The sequence below is a fragment of the Corvus cornix genome, chromosome 18 (assembly GCF_000738735.6).
Source record: "Corvus cornix cornix isolate S_Up_H32 chromosome 18, ASM73873v5, whole genome shotgun sequence".
In the NCBI taxonomy this organism is placed as follows: domain Eukaryota; kingdom Metazoa; phylum Chordata; class Aves; order Passeriformes; family Corvidae; genus Corvus; species Corvus cornix.
In genome coordinates, this window is record NC_046347.1 from 12129846 (window position 1) to 12151143 (window position 21298).

General features: G+C 58.5%; 1 protein-coding gene across 1 annotated transcript in view; it reads left to right on the forward strand.

Annotated features, from left to right (window-relative positions):
* Positions 1–869: 869 nt before the first annotated feature.
* The window catches only part of DNAH17 (dynein axonemal heavy chain 17), a 32824-nt gene continuing 12395 nt past the window's right edge, over positions 870–21298 (forward strand). Inside the window, 55 exon segments of the mRNA XM_039562436.1 lie at positions 870–1441; positions 2130–2317; positions 2577–2769; positions 2860–2959; positions 3037–3122; positions 3261–3386; positions 3642–3797; positions 3875–3958; positions 4317–4484; positions 4727–4843; positions 4960–5228; positions 5352–5547; positions 5672–5818; positions 6051–6159; positions 6299–6402; positions 6506–6646; positions 6772–6915; positions 7080–7262; positions 7360–7614; positions 7722–7891; positions 8104–8326; positions 8406–8522; positions 8640–8726; positions 8932–9084; positions 9439–9687; positions 9924–10046; positions 10273–10620; positions 10700–10791; positions 10936–11062; positions 11284–11436; positions 11841–11966; positions 12112–12219; positions 12316–12447; positions 12743–12903; positions 12998–13154; positions 13424–13528; positions 13944–14024; positions 14026–14102; positions 14623–14761; positions 15264–15491; positions 15643–15780; positions 16309–16441; positions 16626–16753; positions 16841–16989; positions 17153–17435; positions 17525–17698; positions 18285–18492; positions 18588–18753; positions 18836–18938; positions 19097–19244; positions 19364–19455; positions 19631–19792; positions 19872–20036; positions 20182–20373; positions 20774–21040. Coding sequence (XP_039418370.1) covers positions 1097–1441; positions 2130–2317; positions 2577–2769; positions 2860–2959; positions 3037–3122; positions 3261–3386; positions 3642–3797; positions 3875–3958; positions 4317–4484; positions 4727–4843; positions 4960–5228; positions 5352–5547; positions 5672–5818; positions 6051–6159; positions 6299–6402; positions 6506–6646; positions 6772–6915; positions 7080–7262; positions 7360–7614; positions 7722–7891; positions 8104–8326; positions 8406–8522; positions 8640–8726; positions 8932–9084; positions 9439–9687; positions 9924–10046; positions 10273–10620; positions 10700–10791; positions 10936–11062; positions 11284–11436; positions 11841–11966; positions 12112–12219; positions 12316–12447; positions 12743–12903; positions 12998–13154; positions 13424–13528; positions 13944–14024; positions 14026–14102; positions 14623–14761; positions 15264–15491; positions 15643–15780; positions 16309–16441; positions 16626–16753; positions 16841–16989; positions 17153–17435; positions 17525–17698; positions 18285–18492; positions 18588–18753; positions 18836–18938; positions 19097–19244; positions 19364–19455; positions 19631–19792; positions 19872–20036; positions 20182–20373; positions 20774–21040 — 8775 coding nt within the window. The 5' untranslated portion in view covers positions 870–1096.

Below are 21298 nucleotides of genomic sequence, written 5' to 3' on the forward strand. Positions count from 1 at the left end.
CCCTGCCCTGTGCCCAGCCTTGGACTGGGCTCATGCTCCTCCCAGTCCGAGGTCTCAGTGTGCTGGGGGTGTTTGTGAGCCTTGTGCCTTCGCCAGCTGTCCCTGACCATCAGGACAGTGCCTGGGGTACCTCACTGCAGAACACAGGGTAGCTGTTCCAGGATGGGACAACTCTTGGTCCTGCATCCTGCTGAGGGCCCCAAGCTTGGCTGGGCAGGGGTGTGGTTGCCCACCACAGTGGCATTCACTGAACCGTGGAGGATCTGGGACGATGGGGGTGGTGGGGTACCCTCGGGTACCTTGTTCCGCAGCGGGGCTGAGGGATTCATACCCAGCTGGTAGCAGGTTGAATGGGATCAAAGCCAAGTTGGGGCTGAGGGCAAGCTGGAAGTGCTAAGCCTGTGCCAGCTGTGTTGCTGCCTTCAGGGCTGGAGGGGGGGTTGTCCAGTCATGCACACTCATGCCATGGTGGGGATCTGCCAGAGCATTCCCTGCTGCAGTCCCTGCCCATCCTGTGCCTCGGATGGTGCAGCCTTTGGCACTGCAGCCTGAGTCTGGCCAGGGTGGGCAAACAGCCCTTGCTGAGGGGTGGGGACACTGGGGCATGTGGAGGGGGAAGGGCAGCCCTGCAGTTGGGCTGGCGCCGGGGCCCGTTGGGCTGGTGCAGGGTCGGTTGGGGCACAGACCGTCGGTTCAACTGCTGAGACTGTCGGTTGGGGTGCAGACAGTGGCTGGAGGCTGTTGGAGGGTTGAGGGGTGCAGCAGGGAAGCAGTAGAGCCAGGTAAGATTGGGGTGAGCCAGGGCAGTGATGGGGCCAGTCAGGGATGGAGCAGGTCAGAGGGTGGTAGGGCCGGGTGGTGATGGACCAGGCAGTGATGGGGTAGGCTTGGGGCCACTGGGGCCAGGCAGGGATGGGACTGGAAGCCTCCCCTAAGACTGCATGTGCAGAGGGAAGGCTGAGGGCAGTGGAGGGGTGAGATGGCCAGTGTCAGGAGGTCAGGGTGTGGGGTCTGCACAGCCCCTGGCTGAGCAGGGTTTTGCCCACTGGACCACCCCAGGTGCTGGGGAGCTGCAGCCGAGCCCGGTGCTGGCACGATGTCAGCCACACAAGACGAGCGGTTAGGCGTCCTCGAGAGCTTGGCCGCAGTGCTGCTGCGTGTCCGGCCAGACAAGTGGGACAAGTTTATGGGCAGCGAGGAGACTTCAGTCATGCTGGACAAGTTCTTCAAGCAGCCGGAAATGCTGGAGCTGGTGCTGGGGCTGAGCCCTGCTGGGCAGCCCCTGCCCACTACCTGCTTCCCACCCACCCTAAAGGGCAAGGGAATGTACTTTGTGAAGAAGAAGGGGGAGAACATCACCGGGGAGAACTGTCGGAGCAGTCTGCTGGTGGGAGACATTGCCCCCTCACCCGTGGAGCAGCTCATCACTGTGGTGCTGGAGGTGGGTTGCCCATGCAGGCACAGGGTGAGCTGGGCTCCCTGGGTACACTGCTGCACTGGGACCCCCGCTGTGGGCTGCTCTAGCCAAACTGCCAGGTGGGCTCCAAAATAAACTAAAATTCATAGAAGAAACTTGCCCCAGGCACTCACCCTGACCTTGCGGCGGCTCCCATTCTTTGTTGAACGAGCCCCACAAGGACAAGAGCTGGGTCAAGGTCACCAGCCCGGTTTTCTCCTGGCCCCAACTGGATCACTTCCTCTCTGCAATTTTAGAAACTCATAATAATGCCCACTTACCTCTACCCTGCAGCTGGGAAATGTCTAAGTGGATTTCTCTCAAACTTCCCATAAATATTCCTGCTGCCAGTCCAGAGCAACCGAAAGCTGCATCAGCTCCAGGAGCACCCACTATTCCCCCTCAGTGCTCGGGGCTTCAGCCCCTGACTCCGCTAGATGCACTCACTCTGCCACTTCCAGCATTTCCCAGCCCACAAGGACTGGAAGCCCAGAGCAAGGGGCCTTTTGGTCACACTGATGAGAGAAACATCAGCAAAGCCCATCCGTAGCCAACAGAGCCGTGACTGCGCTGAGACTGTGCTTCAGTGGGCAGCAAGAGGGAACACTGGGGTGCCCACTGCCCTGTGTACGGGAGCTCATCACCAAGTGCCTGACCTAGCCCTGTCTCCCAGGTTGTGTCCCCTCTGCTCCTGAGCCAGAATGAGGGCTGGCCCAGGATGGTGGTGGAGGATGTCATGCGGCACACTCACCAGCTGCAGAACAAGATGTTCATGATGAGCGGGAAGATACAGGGAAAGCCGCTGCTCCCACTGCCCGAGCACCTGGTCAGCTGGGATGACTCAGGCGCCGTCCTGGACTGGTGGGTGCTGCTGGCACCACTTGGTGCCACAAAAGCCTGGCAGGGGCCCAGGACAGCATAAATCACTCGGGGAGGGAGGGGAGCTGGGACCCTGGCTCGGTCCCTGCACAGCCCTGGGCACAGCCATCCCCTGCAGCAGAGGATGTTTGAGGGGCTCATGCCAGGCATCTGCACTGGCAGAGATGGCCACAAGCAAGCATGAGAGGCTTCTCTAGGGCTGTTTGGGGTTCCCATGGGGCATAACCCACCTGCCTTTCAGCCTGGTGGGGCCCATAGACGGCTCAGTGCTGCACTCCATCGAGACCGTCGTCATCGAGTGGTTCCAGCAGGTTGAAGAGATCTTTAGCCAGAACTCAGCGCAGCCACTGCTGGAGGGGCTGCACCCCCTGCCCAGGGTCGAGTTTGAATTCTGGCAGACCAGGATGACCAACTTGGAGTGCATCAATAACCAGGTACTCTTTCACCCAAGGTGGCCACATGTCCTCATGCTGAGCCCCCCATGCTGAGCCGCCCCTGCTGATCTGACGCCTCTTCCCTGCCAGCTGTTCTCACCCCAAGTGACAGTGCTGGTCAAGACGCTGGAGAAGGCTGACAGCTGCTACTGGCCGTCGTTGCAGAACATGTTCAGGGCCGTCAGTGGTGGTGAGGTCCCACGACATGGTGGTGGCTGCTTCCAACAAGGCGTCCTCATCCCAACACAGAGTTTCTCCATGTCCTAGGTCTGGAGGAAGCCAATGATGTCAGCATCCACCTGCAACCGCTGCAGACGCTGCTGGAGGAGATGGAGCAAGCGGATTACTCCCAGGTAAGTGATATGTGGCAAAATAACCAGGCACAGCCTGGTGGCCCCATCTGGGCAACAGCAGAGCCCCAGAGGCTTCAGGGGGAACACATCCCCCTCGCTCTGCCACGGCCGTGCACTGATGAGGCTCTGCTCCCACAGCTGCGCTCCTTCATGCCCAAGGTGCTGTGCACCGTCTGCCTGCTCCGGGCTCACTGCGTGCACTACCACTCACCTGCCCACATAGCCCGTGTCCTGCAGGAGATCTGCAACCTCTTCATCAGCCAGGTACAGCCCCAGGGCCAGCACTGACCCAGCCCTGTCCCCTCCAGTTGTCTCTCTGGGGTAGATGTGGAGAGTCCAGTTACGGTGATGCAGAGACACCCCAGACAAGGGAACAGCAGAACCCCCCATAGGGCTGGGGAGAGTCTGGGGCAGGCACGGGCTGCAGGCGACCACCAGCAAGTCCGTGGGGGTGAAGGGGGCAGGAGGAGCCTCCGCATCCTCCTGACAATGGCCTCTGCCTGTGTCTGTCTGTCCCAGACCTGTAAATACCTGAGCCCGGAGGACTTGCTGAAGGGGCTGCAAGGAGAACCCCAGGAGACCCTGGAAGGAATCAAACTAGCCATCTCCACCATGGAGAAGTTCTTCCAGTCTTACAGCACTTACTGCTCTGACCTCATGCCCACGTTGTTCCCGGTGGGTGCAGGGATGGTGCAGGAACATCTGACCCCCTCCACACCAGCACCAGGCTGACAGCCCCTCTCCCCTCTCAGGAGCAGCCAGAGGTCTGGGAGTTTCCACCCCCCCACATCTTTTGGAGGATGGACACCTTCTTGCAGAGGCTTAAGACCATCAAGGTGACAGCACAGAATTTCAGGGCACAGTGGTAGCCTCAGTCAGGCCTTCCCTGCCCCGGGGATCCTGGGGTGGGAGTGGCACAGGGTGAACTCAGCCACAGCCTGGGGTGGGCTGGGGCCGCTGGCACAGTGGGGCATCACTGGGAGATCAGTGGCACCATTCCCAGCACAGTTTCCCCTCCGACCCTGAGCCCCCATGGCAGGATGGGCACACCCCAGCCGGGCCGGGGAGCATCCCTGTGAGGATGCTCCTCAGGACTGCTGAGCTGGCAGGGTGCAGCCCTGTGCTGGTGCTGCAGCTCTGCACCTGCAGCCTGGGACAGGGGAAGACAGGTAAAAGGGGCTTTGTGCTTGCCAGGAGCTGTTCCAGGCAGCCACCGACTTTCTGAAGCTGGAGAAGACAGTGCTGGGAGGGGTGCGAGGAAACTTCCTTGGGAGCTGGGTGTTGCAGATCTCTGAGGAGGTCTGTGAAGCCACCAAAGCTTTTGCCGAATGCAAATATGATCCCTTGGATCCCGACGAAGAGGTGAGCAGATGCTGGAGTGGAAATGTAATGGATGCAGGAATGAGGGTGTTAACACTGGCTAAGTGAAAATAAAAAATCTCTTGTGAGAACACACTGCAGAGGGACACATGGGACTGTCCCACAGCAGCACAGGGCTGGCTCTGGAGCGGGTCATGGGGCTCTGGACCCTCTGGGTTCAGCAAATTTTTCCTGAAGGACTTGGGAAGGAGGCACACTTTAAACCATTTTGCTCTCACTGGCAGCAATGGAACAGAGACTTTGCAGAGTTCCAGAAGAAGGTTGAGGATGCAAACAAGCAGCTGGCTGCCATCTTCTGCCAGGGCTTTGATGACTGTAACCGCCTGTCAGCTGCCATCAAGGTACCTGTGCCCCAGCTCAGCAGCCTGGCACACAGCTCCCACAGGGACTCGGGGTCTCCCCCGTTCTGGGAGTGCTCCAGGGTGCAGGACCCAGTGCCTGCCTCTCTCTCCTGCAGCTGGTGCACATGTTTGCCTCCGTGCTGGAGCGACCCCTGATCAGGGTTGAGGCTTCCCCCTGTCACTTGGCCCTGCTGGGAATGTTCGAGGACGAACTGGAGAGCGTGAAGGCGCTGTATGACACCCGGACCGTGTCCCCACCACCCCCCGGGGGGGCCCCAGCCATCCACAAGAACCTGCCGCCCGTGGCCGGGCAGCTGAAGTGGGCTCTGGAGCTGCAGCAGCGGCTGGAGGGGCCACACAAGGACTTGTTGGCCATCGACCACCCGTAGGTGCAGGTCCCCTGTCATCCCGCGGGGACACAGGGCAGCAGGGGGGCAGGATCCGGCCTGGAGTGGGTCCCCTCCCACGCCCTGCTGCAGCAGCTGCTGCTTTATTGTGGCTCCGACAGTGCCATGGTGGGTGCTGAGGCTGAGCTGGTGTCCGGGAAGTACGAGGAAATGATGGGGCTGCTGCAAAGTTACAGCAAGAGGATCTACGAGGAATGGGCATCCGGACCCGGCGAGGAATGCCACTTCAGCCTGGAGCAGCCCCTGCTTCAGAGGGACCCCGAGTCTGCCCTCCTCAGCGTGAACTTCAGCAGAGAGGTCGGTGCTGGCACGGGGAGCACCAGCAATCCCTCACCCCGGTGTGAGCCCCGCGCTCTCGGGGGCTGCCTGAGGTGCAGGCGGGGCTGCTAACGAGCCCCATCCCGGCTGTGGCATCTCGCAGCTCTCTGCCGTCCTGCGGGAGGTGAAGTACCTGCATATCCAGCAGCAGCAGGACATCCCAAGCAATGCTGAGAGCCTCTTCGCCCAAAATGAGACTTTTCAAAAGATAGGGGACAACTTGGAGCTCATCGTGGGCTGGTACAATGAGGCAGGTTCTGAAGGGGACACAACCCAACTACTTTTCCACGCCCTGAGCCTCAGCCGGGCTGAAAGGGACTGGGGGGAGTTTGGGTACCACTGGCACATCACTGGCACCTCAGGTCCGTGCCCATCCTGTGGCTAAGCCAAGCTGTGGCCGCTGCTGTCCACCTCCTGCCCCCCACCACTGTGTTGGGTCCCTGCTCCAGCTGAGCACCCACCTGTGGATGTGTTGGCTCCAGGTGAAGCAGCGGCTGATGCCAGTGGAGGAGCCGCTGCTGGCAGGGGAGCTGGGGGCCCTGGACGTCCGTCTGGCCAGCGCTGAGACGTCTCTGTTCTGGAACCATGAAGGTACAAACCCCCACCTTGGCCATCCAAGATGAGGATCCTCCTTGTGCATTTTGGGGGCCCCTGGTCCCCAGCACCAACTGACCTCCCACTGCCCTGGGGGTGTCTCCACAATGTGCTTGTGTGCCCATTTCCCTCCCAGGTGTCATGGAATACATCCAGGAGATGAGGGAGACCCTGCATGACCTGCAGAGACGGGTCCAGAGAGCGAAGCTGAACCTAGAGAACATCACCCAGCTGATGGAGGTAATGTTTGCTGGCACTTCACAAGCATCTTACCAGGACACGTCTAGCTAGGATTGTCCTTTCCCTGGCTCAGCAGAGCAGCCCTGTTCTCTCCTCCCTGCAGGACTGTTCAGCCACTCCCTTGTTTGGAAGAAAGGACAACAAGGCAACCGCGCTCCTGGACCTGGATGGGAAAGAAAATGCCTTAGCTCAGCGCCGCACTGCCATCGAGAATACAGGTGTGAGGATCCAGGAGATGGTGAAGGTGAGAATGGCCCTGGAGCACTGGATGGCTCACAGGCACATGAGGAAGGGCTTGCCAGCAATGTCAGGAGCCGATGCCTTTGCTGGGTGTTGACTGACAAACGCCGGCTGGTTTTCCCGTGGCAGGAGAACGCAGCTCTGTTCAAGGCTGACTTGTCCTCGCAGACGTGGGTGGCCTATGTGGGACACATAGACAGAATCGTGTTGGATGGGCTCTGCAGACTCGTTCACAAATCCCTGCAGCTGCTGCTCACCAACATGGTCCCTGACGTAGGTCCCGGTGCTCTGGCAGTGGGTGTCCCTGTGCTGGGCTCAGGGTGTCCCACCACTCACGGTCAGTTTGGTCAGTGGCCAAACGTGACTGTCCCTGTGCTCCCTGCAGCTTGCAGGGCTGTGGGACATGAAGCCCCACACCAGGCACTGACCTGTTTCAGGCCCAGGTGTCCCCACTGTTCGAGGTGAAGATGGACCTGTGCGAGGGCCAGGTGCAGTACCAGCCCTCACTGGAGGTGGGGAGCGGCGACAGCTTCTTGGTGCTGGTGGAGGGGCTGCTCGGGGACACGGAGGCGGTGGCAGCCTCCATGCCACGGCTGCTGGAGGGGGCGGTCAGTTACAAGGTGAGTCCCTCACAGGCAGCAGCTCCCAGCTCAGCAGGAAGTGGGTGAGGGTGGCCAGTGTCCCCAGCCCGTCCCTGAGCTCTGCCTGTCCCTTCAGACTGCGCTGGAGGAGCAGGCAGATCTCGTGAGACTGCAGGAGAAGCTGATGTCACTGGTGGTCAGCACCATGGCAGAAGGTGAAGAATTCAGTGCCAGCTTTGAGGAGCACTCCCACCTATGGGAGGAGAGCCCCGAGGACTTCCTGCAGCGCTTCCTCATCTTGGGCAGTGTCCCTGGCTCTGAAGAGATGGAGACAGAGCCAGAGAAGCCCCTGGCGCCTGGGATACCACCCCTCCAGCTCTTTCAACAGGAGGTGTGGGATGGGTGCCTTGAGATGTGCTGGGTGCTTGGGGTGCCCTAGAGGACATTGGGGGCCCAGGGGGGCACCAGCCACAGACAATGACCCACTCTCATCCCCAGATTGACACACTCGAAGCACTGTATGAAGAGGTGTTGGGGTTTGCCGAAACCAAGGTGTTTGGCGGGTGGCTGCAGAGTGACTGCCGCCCCTTCAAGAAGGCGCTGCTGGCTGCCATCAAGGGCCAGAGCCTGGTGCTCCGGCAGTACCTTGCCCACCACGTCACCTCCAGGTAAGGCCTGGTGAGCCCTGGTGCAAGGATGGGGTGCTGCCGGTGAATGAAGCCCAGCTTAGCTGTGGCACAGGCACCACTGTGTGCCAGGGCAGGGCTGGCCATGGGAGACAGAGCCCTGAAAGCGCAGGTGAAGGTTCCAGGGGGGGTCATGCCCCGCAGAATGAGCCCTGAGCCCCAGGGACCCCTGGTGAATGCCATTGTCCTCCCAGTCTACAGGAGTTGCAGGATTTCATCCAAGAGTCCACTGCCGGCTTGAGTAAACCTCTGGAGGAGGGAGACTATGAAGCACTGGTGGAGGTGATGGGGCACCTGGCGAGGGTCAGGGAGAGGCAGGAGGTGACTGACAGCATGTTTGAGCCCTTGAAGGAGACAGTTGCGCTGCTCAAGACTTACGGAGACAAGATGCCAGAGGAGATCCACCTACAGCTCCAGGTAGGCTGCCTAGGGTGTGGGGGTCTGGGCAGGGGCTTACGGGGGCCAGGCTGGTGACCCCACATGGTGTCCACTGCAGAACCTGCCTGAGCTCTGGGACAACAACAAGAGGCTGTGCCTGCGGGTCGCAGAGAATGCGGCACCCCTGCAAGCCGCCGAGGCCACCATCCTCCGCCAGAAGTGCCAGGACTTTGAGGTGCCTGCCTGGGGGCTGCGGGCAGGGAGGCAGCTGCTCAGCAGCTCCAGGGAGACTCTGCTGGTCTCCCAGCTGCCAGATCCTGGCTGCCCCCACGAGCCCCATCCTCCCACACAGGTCCAGCAGCTCGCCTTCCGGGACACTTTCCAGGGAAATGCCCCTTTTTCGTACGCAGACCCAGACCCCTACAAGTCACTGAACAGGGTAAGAAGGCTAGGACACCAGGGCCACTGCTGTCCCCACTGGCACTGCCAGGCCACACCTGACACTGGATGCTGGGGAGGGGCAGCCGCTCCAGCTCTGGCTCCAGCTCCCAGGCTGACGGGGGGGGTCTGGGTGTGCAGCAGGGACAGAGCTGCTGGAGTAGAGACATGTCCCTGGCTGAGACCTTTTCTTTTCCTCCATCCAGCAACATAAGAGCATCGCAGCCATGGAGAGGGACATGGCAGACCTGGCCACCTCAGCTGCACTGTTTGAGGTGTCGCTCCCAGAGTACAAACAGCTTAAAATGTGTCGCAGGGAGCTGTGCCTGCTGAAGGAGCTCTGGGACATGGTCACCCTGGTACGTGCTGTGGCCTAGGAGCCAGGGCACAGTGCCCAACGCTGCTTCCAGGCAAGGGCTGGACAGCAGGCTGCTCTTGGCTGGCATGGGCACCTAGCACAGGCACCTGGTGCCAGCTGGGCATTGCCAGCCAAAGGTGCAGAGCTGTTGCAGCTTCTCAGAGAGCTCATTGCCATCAGAGGGAGGATGAGACATGGGGCAGGTTGTCACACTTAGAGCAGGTCTGCATGGCGTGTGCATGCATGGGGGGCCCGGTGGGCACACAGGGCGTGCGGGCACTGGGTATGCTGCTCTTCTTCCTGGGCAGGAACGCTTCTGCTAATCACATGTTGTGAAAATGTATCCTGGGTCCAGGTGAACTTGAGCATCGCCACCTGGAATACAACCAGGTGGTCAGACCTCAACGTTGAGGATATGGATATTGAGTGCAAGAAATTTGCTAAAGACATCCGGAGTTTGGATAAGGAGGTGAAGAGCTGGGACGCGTTCACAGGGCTGGAGAGCAGCATGAAGAACATGATGACATCCCTGCGCGCTGTGAGCGAGCTGCAGAACCCAGCCATCAGGGACCGGCACTGGCAGGAACTTGTGCAGACAACCAAGGTGCTCCCAAGTCCTTCTGCCCATCCTTGGCCCAGGAGGCTCCAGCCCCTGGCCTGGGAGGCTCCCAAGATCCACATCCAGCAAGGGAAGGGTGCCATTAGGTTTAAATCTGGCCATATGCAAGTGTTTGTGTAGGGTCTCTAAATGCGGGTGTTAATGAGCTCGTTTGGGTGAGCTGCTGGACTGGCTCTCTGTGGAGGGGAGCCCACGGCCCAACCACGCTGGTTCTGCTCCAGGTGCAATTCACCATGTCTGAGGACACCACCCTCGCGGATCTGCTGCAGCTGAACCTACACAAGTTTGAGGAGGAGGTTCGCGGCATTGTGGACAAAGCGACAAAGGAGGCTGGGATGGAGAAGGTAAACGGGACCCACCTCCTCCCCTGCTTTGCTGAGACCTCTGTGCCAATGTGACTCTGTGGCTGTCAAGGGCTTGTGTTCCAGTTCCTGGGGCTGGAGTCCACAGGGAGCACACAGAGCTTGTGGAGTTCATGCCTGGAGCAGGCGTTCCTCTATCCTCCTGCTTCCCCACAGGGGCTGGACCCAGCACCATGGCACCCAGCTCATCCTTGTGCCCCAACTGCAGGTGCTGAATGCCCTGGACACTACTTGGGCAACACTGGAGTTCGAGTATGAGCCCCACAGCAGGACCCAGCTCCCACTGCTCAAGATGGATGAGGTGCTCATTGAGACGCTGGAGGACAACCAAATGCAGCTGCAGAACGTGTTGGCCTCCAAGTACCGAGCCTTCTTCCTTCAGAGGGCACAGGACTGGCAGCAGAAGCTGTCAACCACTGACACTGTTATCAACACCTGGTTTGAGGTACAGAGGAAGTGGAGTCACCTGGAAACAATCTTCATAGCATCCGAAGACACACGCCGTCAACTGCCAGAGGATTCAAAGAAATTTGATACCATTGACGAAGATTTCCGAGTGCGCAACCCATTCCCCCTCCCATCCTCCCTGTAGCTCTCTGCCGGTTTGGGTTGGCTAAAGTGTTTTTCCTCTTCAGGAACTAATGACTGATGCAGTAAAAACTCCCAATGTGATTGAATGCACCAACAAGCCCGGGCTGCACACGCGGCTGGAAGCGCTGCAGGACAGGTAAGGGTCAAGTCATTCTGGTGAAACATTTTGGGGGGCCAAAGCAAGGGGTTGATTCCTCCAAAGCATCAGCAAGACAAGGGCTGAGCAAAGAGTAAAACCCATATGTGGGGGTTAATGGCAGGTCTTTCTGTTTTCTGCCAGGCTGGCGGTCTGTGAGAAGGCCTTGGCTGAATACCTTGAGACCAAAAGACTGGCTTTTCCCCGCTTCTATTTTGTCTCCTCTGCGGACCTACTGGATATTTTATCGAAGGGGACCGAGCCCCTTGAGGTATAGGCTGTGTGTGAGCATGGGGGTGAGTCCTGTGCCATTTCCCTGCTAACTTGTTCAAGCAGTTTTAGAACATTTTTCACTCTTATGCACAGAATACCATCCCTGATCCCCCTTCCTGGGCGTGCAGTGCCCAGGGAGCACCCAGGTGTAGATCCAATTGCTGATCACACCTCTGCACGTGACAGGGGTCCTGACAGTGGCTGTGCCTCTATTCTCAGGTGTCCCGGCACTTGACAAAGCTGTTCGACAGTTTGGCCAAGCTGAAGTTCCAGGAGAGCTCAGACCAAAAGCCTCAGAAGGTGGCCCACGGGATGTTCAGCCGGGACGGGGAGTATGTGCCCTTCAATGCAGACTGTGACCTGTCTGGCCAGGTCAGCTGAGCTTCGTGGAGACTCTCCATGCTGAGACAGGGGGCAGGTTGAGAATGGGCATGAGCCTTTTGCTGGTTGTGCTCTAACAACGTGGCGGGAGTATAAAAATGCAATTACAAAGATTTTTGGCCAAAAACCCCAGAAACGGGACCTGCATTGTAGGTACAGAACAGCACAGTCATGTGAACCTGCTCAGCCTCACAGTCCCTGGAGGGTTGCAGGGTGGTTACCCCTCAGCTCTTTGCTCTCAGACCACCCCCCATCACATCCCCTGGGATGTGCCCTGTGGGACCAGCACCAGACTCTCTCCTGTGGCGTACTGAGATGCAGGGAGAGGTTTGCGCAGCCTGAGCAGACGTGGGCTGGGAGCTGCTCGCTCAGCCCTGCTGGATGTGACCCTCCAGGTCGAGGTGTGGCTGAACCGGCTGCTGGAGCGCATGCGCTCGACGCTGCGAGACCTCATCCCCCAGGCCCTGGGCACTTATGAGGAGAAGCCGCGGGAGCAGTGGGTGTTTGACTACCCAGCACAGGTGGGTGCTGCTGCCCGGGGCCAGGCTGAGCCAGGTCTGAGAGGGACAGGAGGAGGAGACAGAGAGCCCTGGGAGGCACAGGCGCCCACCCTGAGCCATTGCAGGTTCCTCCTTATGGCCCTGTTGCCCCCATGGTTTGCTGCAGGTCGCTCTGACATGCACCCAGATTGCCTGGACCTCAGAGGTCGGTGTTGCCTTTGCCAGTCTGGAGAAAGGTTACGAGAATGCCCTGAAAGATTATAACAAAAAGCAGGTTGGCATCATCTCGACCTGACCTGGAGCTGCCCGAGCCTCTCTGCCAGGACGGGGGTCACTGAGAGGTGTGTCCATTATTTCTGTCCTTCCGCAGATCGCTCGGCTGAATGCCCTGATTTCCCTGCTCCTTGGGAACCTGAGTGCTGGAGACAGAATGAAGATCATGACAATCTGTACTATTGATGTCCATGCAAGGGACGTTGTGGCCAAAATGATCCAAACAAAGGTATTTGGTACTAGACGGTATTTTTGCTGCACCATCTCTCAGAACTTTGGAGCACAGATTTCCTGTCATTCTATTATTTTCGGGCTGGGCACCTCGGTTGGTGGGTGTGGACTGGGCTGGGCCGTGAGGAGGGACGGTCCTCACCCACCCCAGCACGGCACCAGGACCCGTTTGCACACTCTCCTTGTGCTGGGAGGTGGCGAATGGTCCTGAGGCACGGGTGTGTCGGTGTCCCAGCGGGCCAAGGTGGGCAGTGCCAGTGCCCACCTGCCCTCCACAGCCAGCTGCTCCGCAGGTGGAGACCTCCCAGGCATTCGCCTGGCAGTCCCAGCTCCGGCACCGCTGGGATGACGGGGAGAAGCACTGCTACGCCAACATCTGCGACGCTCAGCTCCTGTACGCCTACGAGTACCTGGGGAACACCCCCCGGCTGGTCATCACCCCCCTGACAGACAGGTTGGGGCTTGGCTCCCCACGCCTCCCAATGCCCATGGCACAGTGGCCATGCACAGCCCGGGCCCCGCTCAGCCCCAGTGCCCTCCCTCCACAGGTGCTACATCACCCTGACACAGTCCCTTCACCTCTACATGGGGGGGGCCCCCGCTGGCCCCGCAGGCACCGGGAAGACAGAGACCACCAAGGACCTGGGCCGGGCAGTGGGGATTATGGTCTACGTGTTCAACTGCTCCGAGCAGATGGACTACAAGGTAGGGCACGGGGCAACAGGACAGTACCACCGAGGTGAGAACCATGGGCTGAGGCCCAAGGGGGCCCCGGTTTTGGGTCTATGGGAGCCCAGGGGAGCCTCAGCAAGGGGGCTTTATCACTGTGGGGAATTTCCCTAGGGAAGAGCACAGTCCATAAAGCACGAGCAGCTCTCAGCACTCGAGTTTTGTCTACAAATCCCCCCCCCACTGCGGCTGCCGTGAGGGATCGCAGTGCCTGAGCTCTGTCCTGCTGCTCTGTTTCTCTCTAGTCCTGTGGGAACATCTACAAAGGACTTGCCCAGACAGGCGCCTGGGGCTGCTTCGATGAGTTCAATCGCATCTTGGTGGAGGTCCTGTCTGTCATTGCGGTGCAGGTGCATGCTGAACCCACAACCCAGTGGCACTGGGTGCCAAAGAGACTTCCCAGCTCCTGTCCTGGATGCTGCCCCAGTTAGACCTGACTCACAGGACAGTTTGCTACTGTTCTCTCTACTGTGTCCTGTTTGGACACAGGGTGGCGGGTGGAAGCACAGCAGTGCAGGGGATTTGGGCCCAGCTGTGTCCCATCCTGGTGACTGTCACCCCCCGGCTCTGGGATAGGGAGCTGGGGTGATTAATAAGGAGCTGGTTAAGGCCAGCTCTCCTGCTGCTGTGGCTTCAGCAAGATCTCAGTGTTATTCCTGGCACAGCCGAATCCTCAGGCTCACCTTGGGGAGTGGTGAGGGCCAGCCAGAGCACTGGGCAGGGAGCAGGGAACTGCCAGCACCAACACCTCTGCTCACCTGGCAGGTAAAATGTATTCAAGATGCAATCCGTGCCAAGAAGAAAAGGTTCAACTTCCTCGGGGAGACCATCTCCCTGGTCCCGTCAGGTTGGGCTGTTCATCACCATGAACCCCGGTTACGCCGGGCGCACAGAGCTGCCGGAGAATCTAAAAGCTCTGTTCAGGTGGGTCAGTGTCATTGCAGCACTCACCCCCCTGCCGGCACCCATGTGCCACGTCCACACTGTGACCTAAGCCAAGGGCGTTAGTGTGCACTGGTGGCCTGGTGTGAGGGAGCCCTTGGCACCACGGGACAGTCCTGTCACTCCCCAGAGGTGGCCAGGCGGGGTGAGCTGGGCTGCTAGGCAAGGGGAGAGGATGCTTGGGTGGGTTGCCACCCTCAACTAAAAATCCAGTTGAGAGTAGGACAAAAAGGTGGTGAAGCAGTGGAAGGGGAGGCACAGGGATGCTGCGGGACCCCTGTCCTTGGAGAAACTCAACCTGTGTCTGCACAAGGGCTAGTGTGCCCCAGTCTGGTGGGGCATGAGCCCCGCCTGGAGAAGGAATCTGGGCAGGGGACCCCAGCAAGTGTAACTGCAGCAACTGACTGTTGGTTACGCTGGAAACCTGGGGGCAAAGCCTGGGAGCTGTAGGAGGGTGAGGACATGGTAAGGGGCCCTGACAGCTGTTGCTGCTCCTCTCTAGACCCTGCGCTATGGTGGTCCCTGATTTTGAACTGATCTGCGAAATCATGCTCGTGGCAGAGGGATTTCTTGATGCCAGGCTCCTGGCAAGAAAGTTCATCACTCTCTACACACTCTGCAAAGAGCTGCTGTCAAAACAGGTAATTAACAATATTACACAGTGCTGTGAGAGGAAAGAGTCCATTTGATCATCAAACCTGACACAGTGTAGTGGGATTGCTGGTGGTGATACACGGAGTGACAGCTCTGCACAGCTCAGGTCCATGGCTGGACAAGATCCACTTCTACCTGGTGCATCATATGGCACCTTTCTGCCTTAAGGAAGGAATCAAGAAGCCCAAAAGTAGAATAGCATGGAATTAGAATTAGAATTTATAATTAGAATTAAGCCAGTTAAGGCGAGAGCATTCAGATATTATTCATCTCAAGAGAGGTGATTGACACTATAAATGTGTCAGTTCCAAACCACCCCCACGACTGACAGAGGCTTCTCCTGTAAACAAGCTCACTTTAGGTCCAGCCCACTGGGTGCCATGTGGATGACCTGGCTGGGGGCCGATGGACAGGGTGTTCTCTGCAGTGTTGTTTGAAGCAGTTCTCCCTCACCAAAGGGAAATGGTGATTCTCTGCTTCCTGTCACAGGACCACTACGACTGGGGCCTGCGGGCCATCAAGTCCGTGCTGGTGGTGGCAGGCTCCTTGAAGAGGGGGGACCCTGGCTCTGCAGAGGACCAGGTTCTGATGAGAGCTTTACGAGACTTCAATATACCCAAGATCGTGACAGATGACTTGCCTGTGTTCTTGGGGCTGATTGGAGACCTGTTTCCAGCACTCGACGTTCCCAGGAAGAGGGACCTCAACTTTGAGAAGGTGCAAGCTCAGGCGTGGCAGCCTCGCCAGAGATGTCCCAGTCCTGGCAGGATCCAGAGGCCGATGGTCTATTCAGCACTTCTGGGGTGGCCAGCTCATCTCCAGGGTCTTTCCAAGGCTGCTGGTGGTCAGTGCCTGCTCTCCCTCCCAGGTCATCCGTGAGTCTGTGCTGGAGCTGAAGCTGCAGGCAGAGGAGAATTTCGTGCTGAAGGTGGTACAGCTGGAGGAACTGCTACAAGTGCGACACTCTGTCTTCGTCGTCGGCAGCGCCGGCTGCGGCAAGTCCCAGGTAGTGGCCAAACCAGCCTGAGGACATGGGGCCCCTCTGGCCTCAGCCAAGCATATCCCATGGCCTCCCACAGCTTGTTGGTGAGGGCCGTGCAGACCCCAGCTCTGCCAGCAGTGTTTGGGTGGAGGACAGCAGTGCAGCCATGGCCATGCCAGGCCCTCAGGCACTGTGTGTGCCAGACTGAGCCCGTGCAGCAGAGCAGGTTTGGGAGGCACAGCTCCTCCACAGCCCTCAGGGGCTGCCCAAGACACCCATGAGCAGAGCAGAGACAAAGACAGAGCAGACGGGCACGTTCTCACGACTGATCCTGTGCGTGCTGTGGTGCCGGCAGGATGACAGGACAGTGCTGGCTGGCAGGGCCTGGGCTTCCACAATGCCCTGTCCTCTGCAGAGGAGGTCAGGTGCTTTCCCAGAAGCAGTCCAGGTGGGAGCAGGGCTCCATGCCCCCCACTGCAGGCAGAGGTTGCCGAAGGCTGCGGTCGCCCTGGTGGGATCAGCACCTGTGGCTGCACCATCCCCTCTCCACAGGTGCTGAAGTCCCTCAACAAGACATACCAAAGGCTGAAGAGGAGGCCAGTCACTGTGGACCTCGACCCCAAGGCTGTGACCTGCGATGAGCTGTTCGGGATCATTCATCCAGCCACACGGGAATGGAAGGATGGTGAGACACCAATGCTGTGAGCTCAGTTTATGGGATGTGAGATGCAATGGGAAGACTTTTCCTTGGGGCTCTTTCCTGGACTGGGAGGGAGAAGGAATATGTTTCATGGGAGCACCAATCCCACGTGTCCTCCAGCAAATGGCTGTGTGTGGAGAGGAACAACCCGTGTCTCTCTGTGGGGCAGGTCTGTTCTCCACAGCAATGCGTGACCTGGCCAACATCACACATGATGGGCCCAAATGGATCATCCTTGATGGAGACATTGATCCAATGTGGATCGAGTCCCTGAACACAGTCATGGATGACAATAAGGTTGGTGCTATCACACCCCAGGGGCTTTGCTCGCTTGTCTTGGGGGGACCAACTCCAGGCATCCCCACAATGAGCCACTTCCCCCAGGTTCTCACCTTGGCCAGCAATGAGCGCATCCCCCTCACTCCCACCATGCGGCTCATCTTCGAGATCAGCCACCTGCGGACGGCCACACCGGCCACTGTGTCCCGGGCCGGAATCCTCTACATCAACCCCACAGACCTGGGCTGGAACCCGTGAGCCAGGGAGGGAGAAGGATGGGATGAGATGGGATGGGATGGGATGGGATGGCATGGCATGGCATGGCATGGCATGGCATGGCATGGCACGGGATGGGACGAGATGGGATGGGCGCTGGCCCCCACATGCTCGCTGCAGCCCTGCTTGTCTCTCCCACAGCATTGTGGCCAGCTGGATCGAGACAAGGACAGTGAAGTCTGAGAAGGCTGCTCTGATGATCCTCTTTGACAAGTACCTGCCACCATGCCTGGAGAAGCTCAAGTCTGGGTTCAAGACAATCACCCCTGTTCCTGAGGTCACGGCCATACAGACAGTTCTGTCCCTGCTAGAATGTTTCCTGACACCAAAAAATGTCCCACCAGACTCACCCCGGGAGCAGTACGAGCTCTTCTTCGTCTTCGCCTGTACCTGGGCCTTCGGTGGGGCCTTGTTCCAGGACCAGGTACAGCCACGGGACTGCCCGGCACCTGCCACCCCTCTCTGCATCCCATCATGTGGCTGGTGTCTGACTGTCTCTGTTTTGTCCTCCAGCTGGTGGATCACCGCCAGCAGTTCAGCAAGTGGTGGCTGACGGAATTTAAAACCATCAAGTTTCCTAATCAGGGGACAATTTTTGACTATTACATTGATCCAAAAACAAAGAAATTCAGTCCCTGGGATGAAAGAGTGCCAGAGTTCGAGCTCGACCCCGACGTTCCCTTACAGGTATTTCCCACAAGCTCTATGTTTATATGGTTTATTTGACTATCACTCCACAGTCTTCCCCTCAGCAATGCCTGGAGCATCATCAGGATTTGGACTGGTAGCACTCAGCCAACCCGATGGCTTCCTAAACTTCTCTTTACCCCACAGAAGCCTCAGCAAGGGCTGCGAGTTCCATGTCTCCTTTACCTTCAGATTAACCTGCAGCTTCAGAGAGTCTCACAAAATAGTTGTGACTATTGCCTGAGTGCAAAATGTCCTTTAGTACTCAATTTGTGTTTCCTGCAATGGCATCTTGGGGGTGTTATCTGAGCTGCCAGGGAAAAGGGTGAGGAGCTGTGGCTGTTTGGCGGTTTCAGGAACTGTTGTTCTGTGTAATAACTTGGTTTTGGTCAGAAAGTCTTTAGAATAATAGAGCACCCAAGACCTTTTGCTTTAGAGAGGGACCAGGTTTGCATGCAGAGAGCATTGTCTGTTGGAGCTGCCAGGAACACTGCGCAGGGCTCTGGCACGCTGCCTGCTGCCCCGATAGGGTCCTGCCTCTGCCAATGCCAGGGCAAGTGCAGGGACTGACAGTGCCTCTCCGCAGGCTGCCATGGTGCACACCACAGAGACCATTCGCCTCCGCTACTTCCTGGACCTGCTGATGGAAAAGCAGCGGCCGGTGATGCTGGTGGGGAACGCAGGGACGGGAAAGTCAGTCCTGATGTGGGACAAGCTGGAAGCACTCGGCACAGATGAATATCTGGTGCAGTCTGTGCCCCTCAACTTCTACACAACCTCAGCCATGCTGCAGGGTAAGGCTGGCAGAGCCAGCAGCCAGCCCCGCACTGGGCTGTGCCGCAGGGTCCTGCAGTGCTGACCCCCCACCCACCTACTCCTCCCATTGCAGCCGTCCTTGAGAAACCCCTGGAGAAGAAGTCAGGGAGAATTTTTGGCCCACCTGGCACCAGAAGGCTGATCTACTTCATTGATGACATGAACATGCCAGAGGTGGACAAGTATGGCACTGTGGCACCACACACGCTTATCCGGCAGCACCTGGACCACGGGCACTGGTGAGTGCTGGAGGGGCACAGTATGATGGGGGAACCTATCCCCACCCCTGGGGAAAGTGTCACAGTGCTGGTCCCTGCACAGGTACGACAGGAACAAACTGACCCTGAAGGACATTCGCAACTGCCAGTACGTGGCCTGCATGAACCCGACCGCGGGGTCCTTCACCATCGACTCACGGCTGCAGGTGTGCAGGACCCGGGGGCAGGGCTCTGCCGGCCACATTCACTCTCCTGGCACCAAAGCCCAGAGGGTGGAACGAGGCAGGGGACCCTGCAGTGCCAGTTGGCTGCGTCAGCCCCTGTGGGGCAAAGTGCCCACCTCAATTTCTGCCCCTTTCTGCAGCGCCACTTCTGCGTCCTCGCTGTGTGCTTTCCCAGCCGGGAGGCTCTGCACACCGTGTATGGCACCATCCTGGAGCAGCACCTGGCCCGGCAGACCATTCCACCACTCCTCCGGAAGATGCAGCCCCAGCTGGTAGCAGCAGCGCTGGGTGAGCCTTTGCCACACTGGGGTGGGACAAGCCCTTGGGGAATGTCTGTTGGGGAGCCGAGCCAGGCTCAGGGGACTCCAGGGACCTGGAGCCTGCTCACCCCCCTGTCCTGCCAACAGCCCTGCACCAGAAGGTTGCCTCCAACTTTCTGCCAACAGCCATCAAGTTCCACTACATTTTCAACCTGCGGGACCTCTCCAACATATTCCAGGTAGTGGGAGAGCCGTTTCTTCTAAAATATCCTTATTCCTCCCTTTCCTCATCCCACATCCTTGCAGCATACCATGTCCCTGAAAAGGGCCTTGGCCTCTTCCCAGAGCAAACCTTTGCAATCAGCTCAGAGCAGTACTAAAATAACCCTGAGGACTGCGGGATTTGTTTTTCAGGGGCTCCTCTTCTCCACCCCCGAATGCCTGAAAAGCCCTGTGGACTTGGTGCGGCTCTGGCTTCACGAAGCAGAGAGGGTGTATGGAGACAAGCTTGTCGATGAACAGGATCAGTACAGCTTCAAGAAGCTGCTGGCAGACATCTGCAAAGCCTCCTTTCAAGTAAGTCGTGCCGAAAAGTAGAGTGCTCCAGCCCAGTGGTGCCCCCCAGGTGCCCCACGGCTGGAATTGCCTCTCCCAGGACCTCAATGAAGACGCGGTGTTCGCCAAGCCCAACATCTACTGCCACTTTGCCCAGGGCATGGATGAGTCCAAGTACATGCCAGTGGCAAGCTGGGCAGCTCTGAGTGATCTGCTCGGGGAAGCCCTGGACAGCTACAATGAGGTGAATGCAGCGATGAATCTGGTGAGTGCCCATGGCAGGCAGCTCTGCCCTGGAAAGATGGGAATGTGGCATTGCACTGCTTGGTTGGGTTGGTGCATTATGGGGCACTCACTGCTCTTTCTGCCCTGATCCAGAACACCAAACCTTCCCCTCCTGTTTTCTTCAGGTGCTCTTCGAAGATGCAGTGTCTCACATTTGCAGAATTAGCCGGATCTTGGAGTCTCCTCGGGGCAATGCACTACTGGTGGGGGTGGGAGGCAGCGGAAAGCAGAGCCTGGCACGGCTGGCAGCTCACATCAGCAACCTGGGCGTGTTCCAGATCACGCTGAGGAAAGGCTACGGCATCCCAGACCTGAAGGTGGGAGCAGCTTTGGACCCTGTCTCAGTGTCACCTGCTTGGGGATGGGTCCTGCACCTGCAGCGACAGTGCCTGGGGTGGGCTGACGAGGCTCTGCTCTCCTTGCCACACTGCATTTGCATGCCAGGATCCACTTGCAGGTGACACCCCGTGGGTCCTGCCCCAAGGAGCCACTGTGCTTCCCCAGCCAGGCATAGGCAGGAGCTACTGGTGACAGCAGGCGTGGTGGTGTGGGCAGCCCTGGTGCTGGACCTGTGCCTGGGCAGAGCATCTGGCACCAGCTCCTTCCCAAAGGCTCCCTTCCAGCTCTCTGGGGCAGCCCAGGGCTGCTCCAAACTGGTTGCTTTGGAGAACACTCATGAGGGTTGAACTGCAGGGTGACAGTTTCTCTCTGTCCCAGCTGGACCTCGCCTCCCAGTACATCAAAGCAGCTGTGAAGGGCGTCCCTACCGTGTTCCTGATGACAGACTCCCAGGTGGCTGAAGAATCATTCCTGGTTGTGATCAACGATTTCTTGGCATCTGGGGAGGTGCAAGGCCTCTTTCAGGATACTGACCTGGAAACCATCATCAGTGCCATGAGGCCTCAAGTGAAGTCTCTTGGATTGGAGGACACAAAGGAAAACTGCTGGAAATTATTTATAGAAAAAGTCAGGCGCCAGTTAAGGGTGGGTGTTTGCTCCCCTGATTGGTTTGTCTGTGCCCCTGATTTGCCTGATCCAAAACCTCTTTGCAACAGGCCACGGAAACACCAAGGTTTCGCCCCAGGATGGTGGGTTTGAACAAAAGGTTTTCAGAGACTCCCCAGGTGCCCTCAGCCCCAGAGGTGCAGGGCAGAACAGCCCTGTATTGACCTCCCTGGGGGCAGAGGGGGGTCAGTAGCTTCCACAGCCACACACCACGCTGGGCACTCACAGGGACACCCA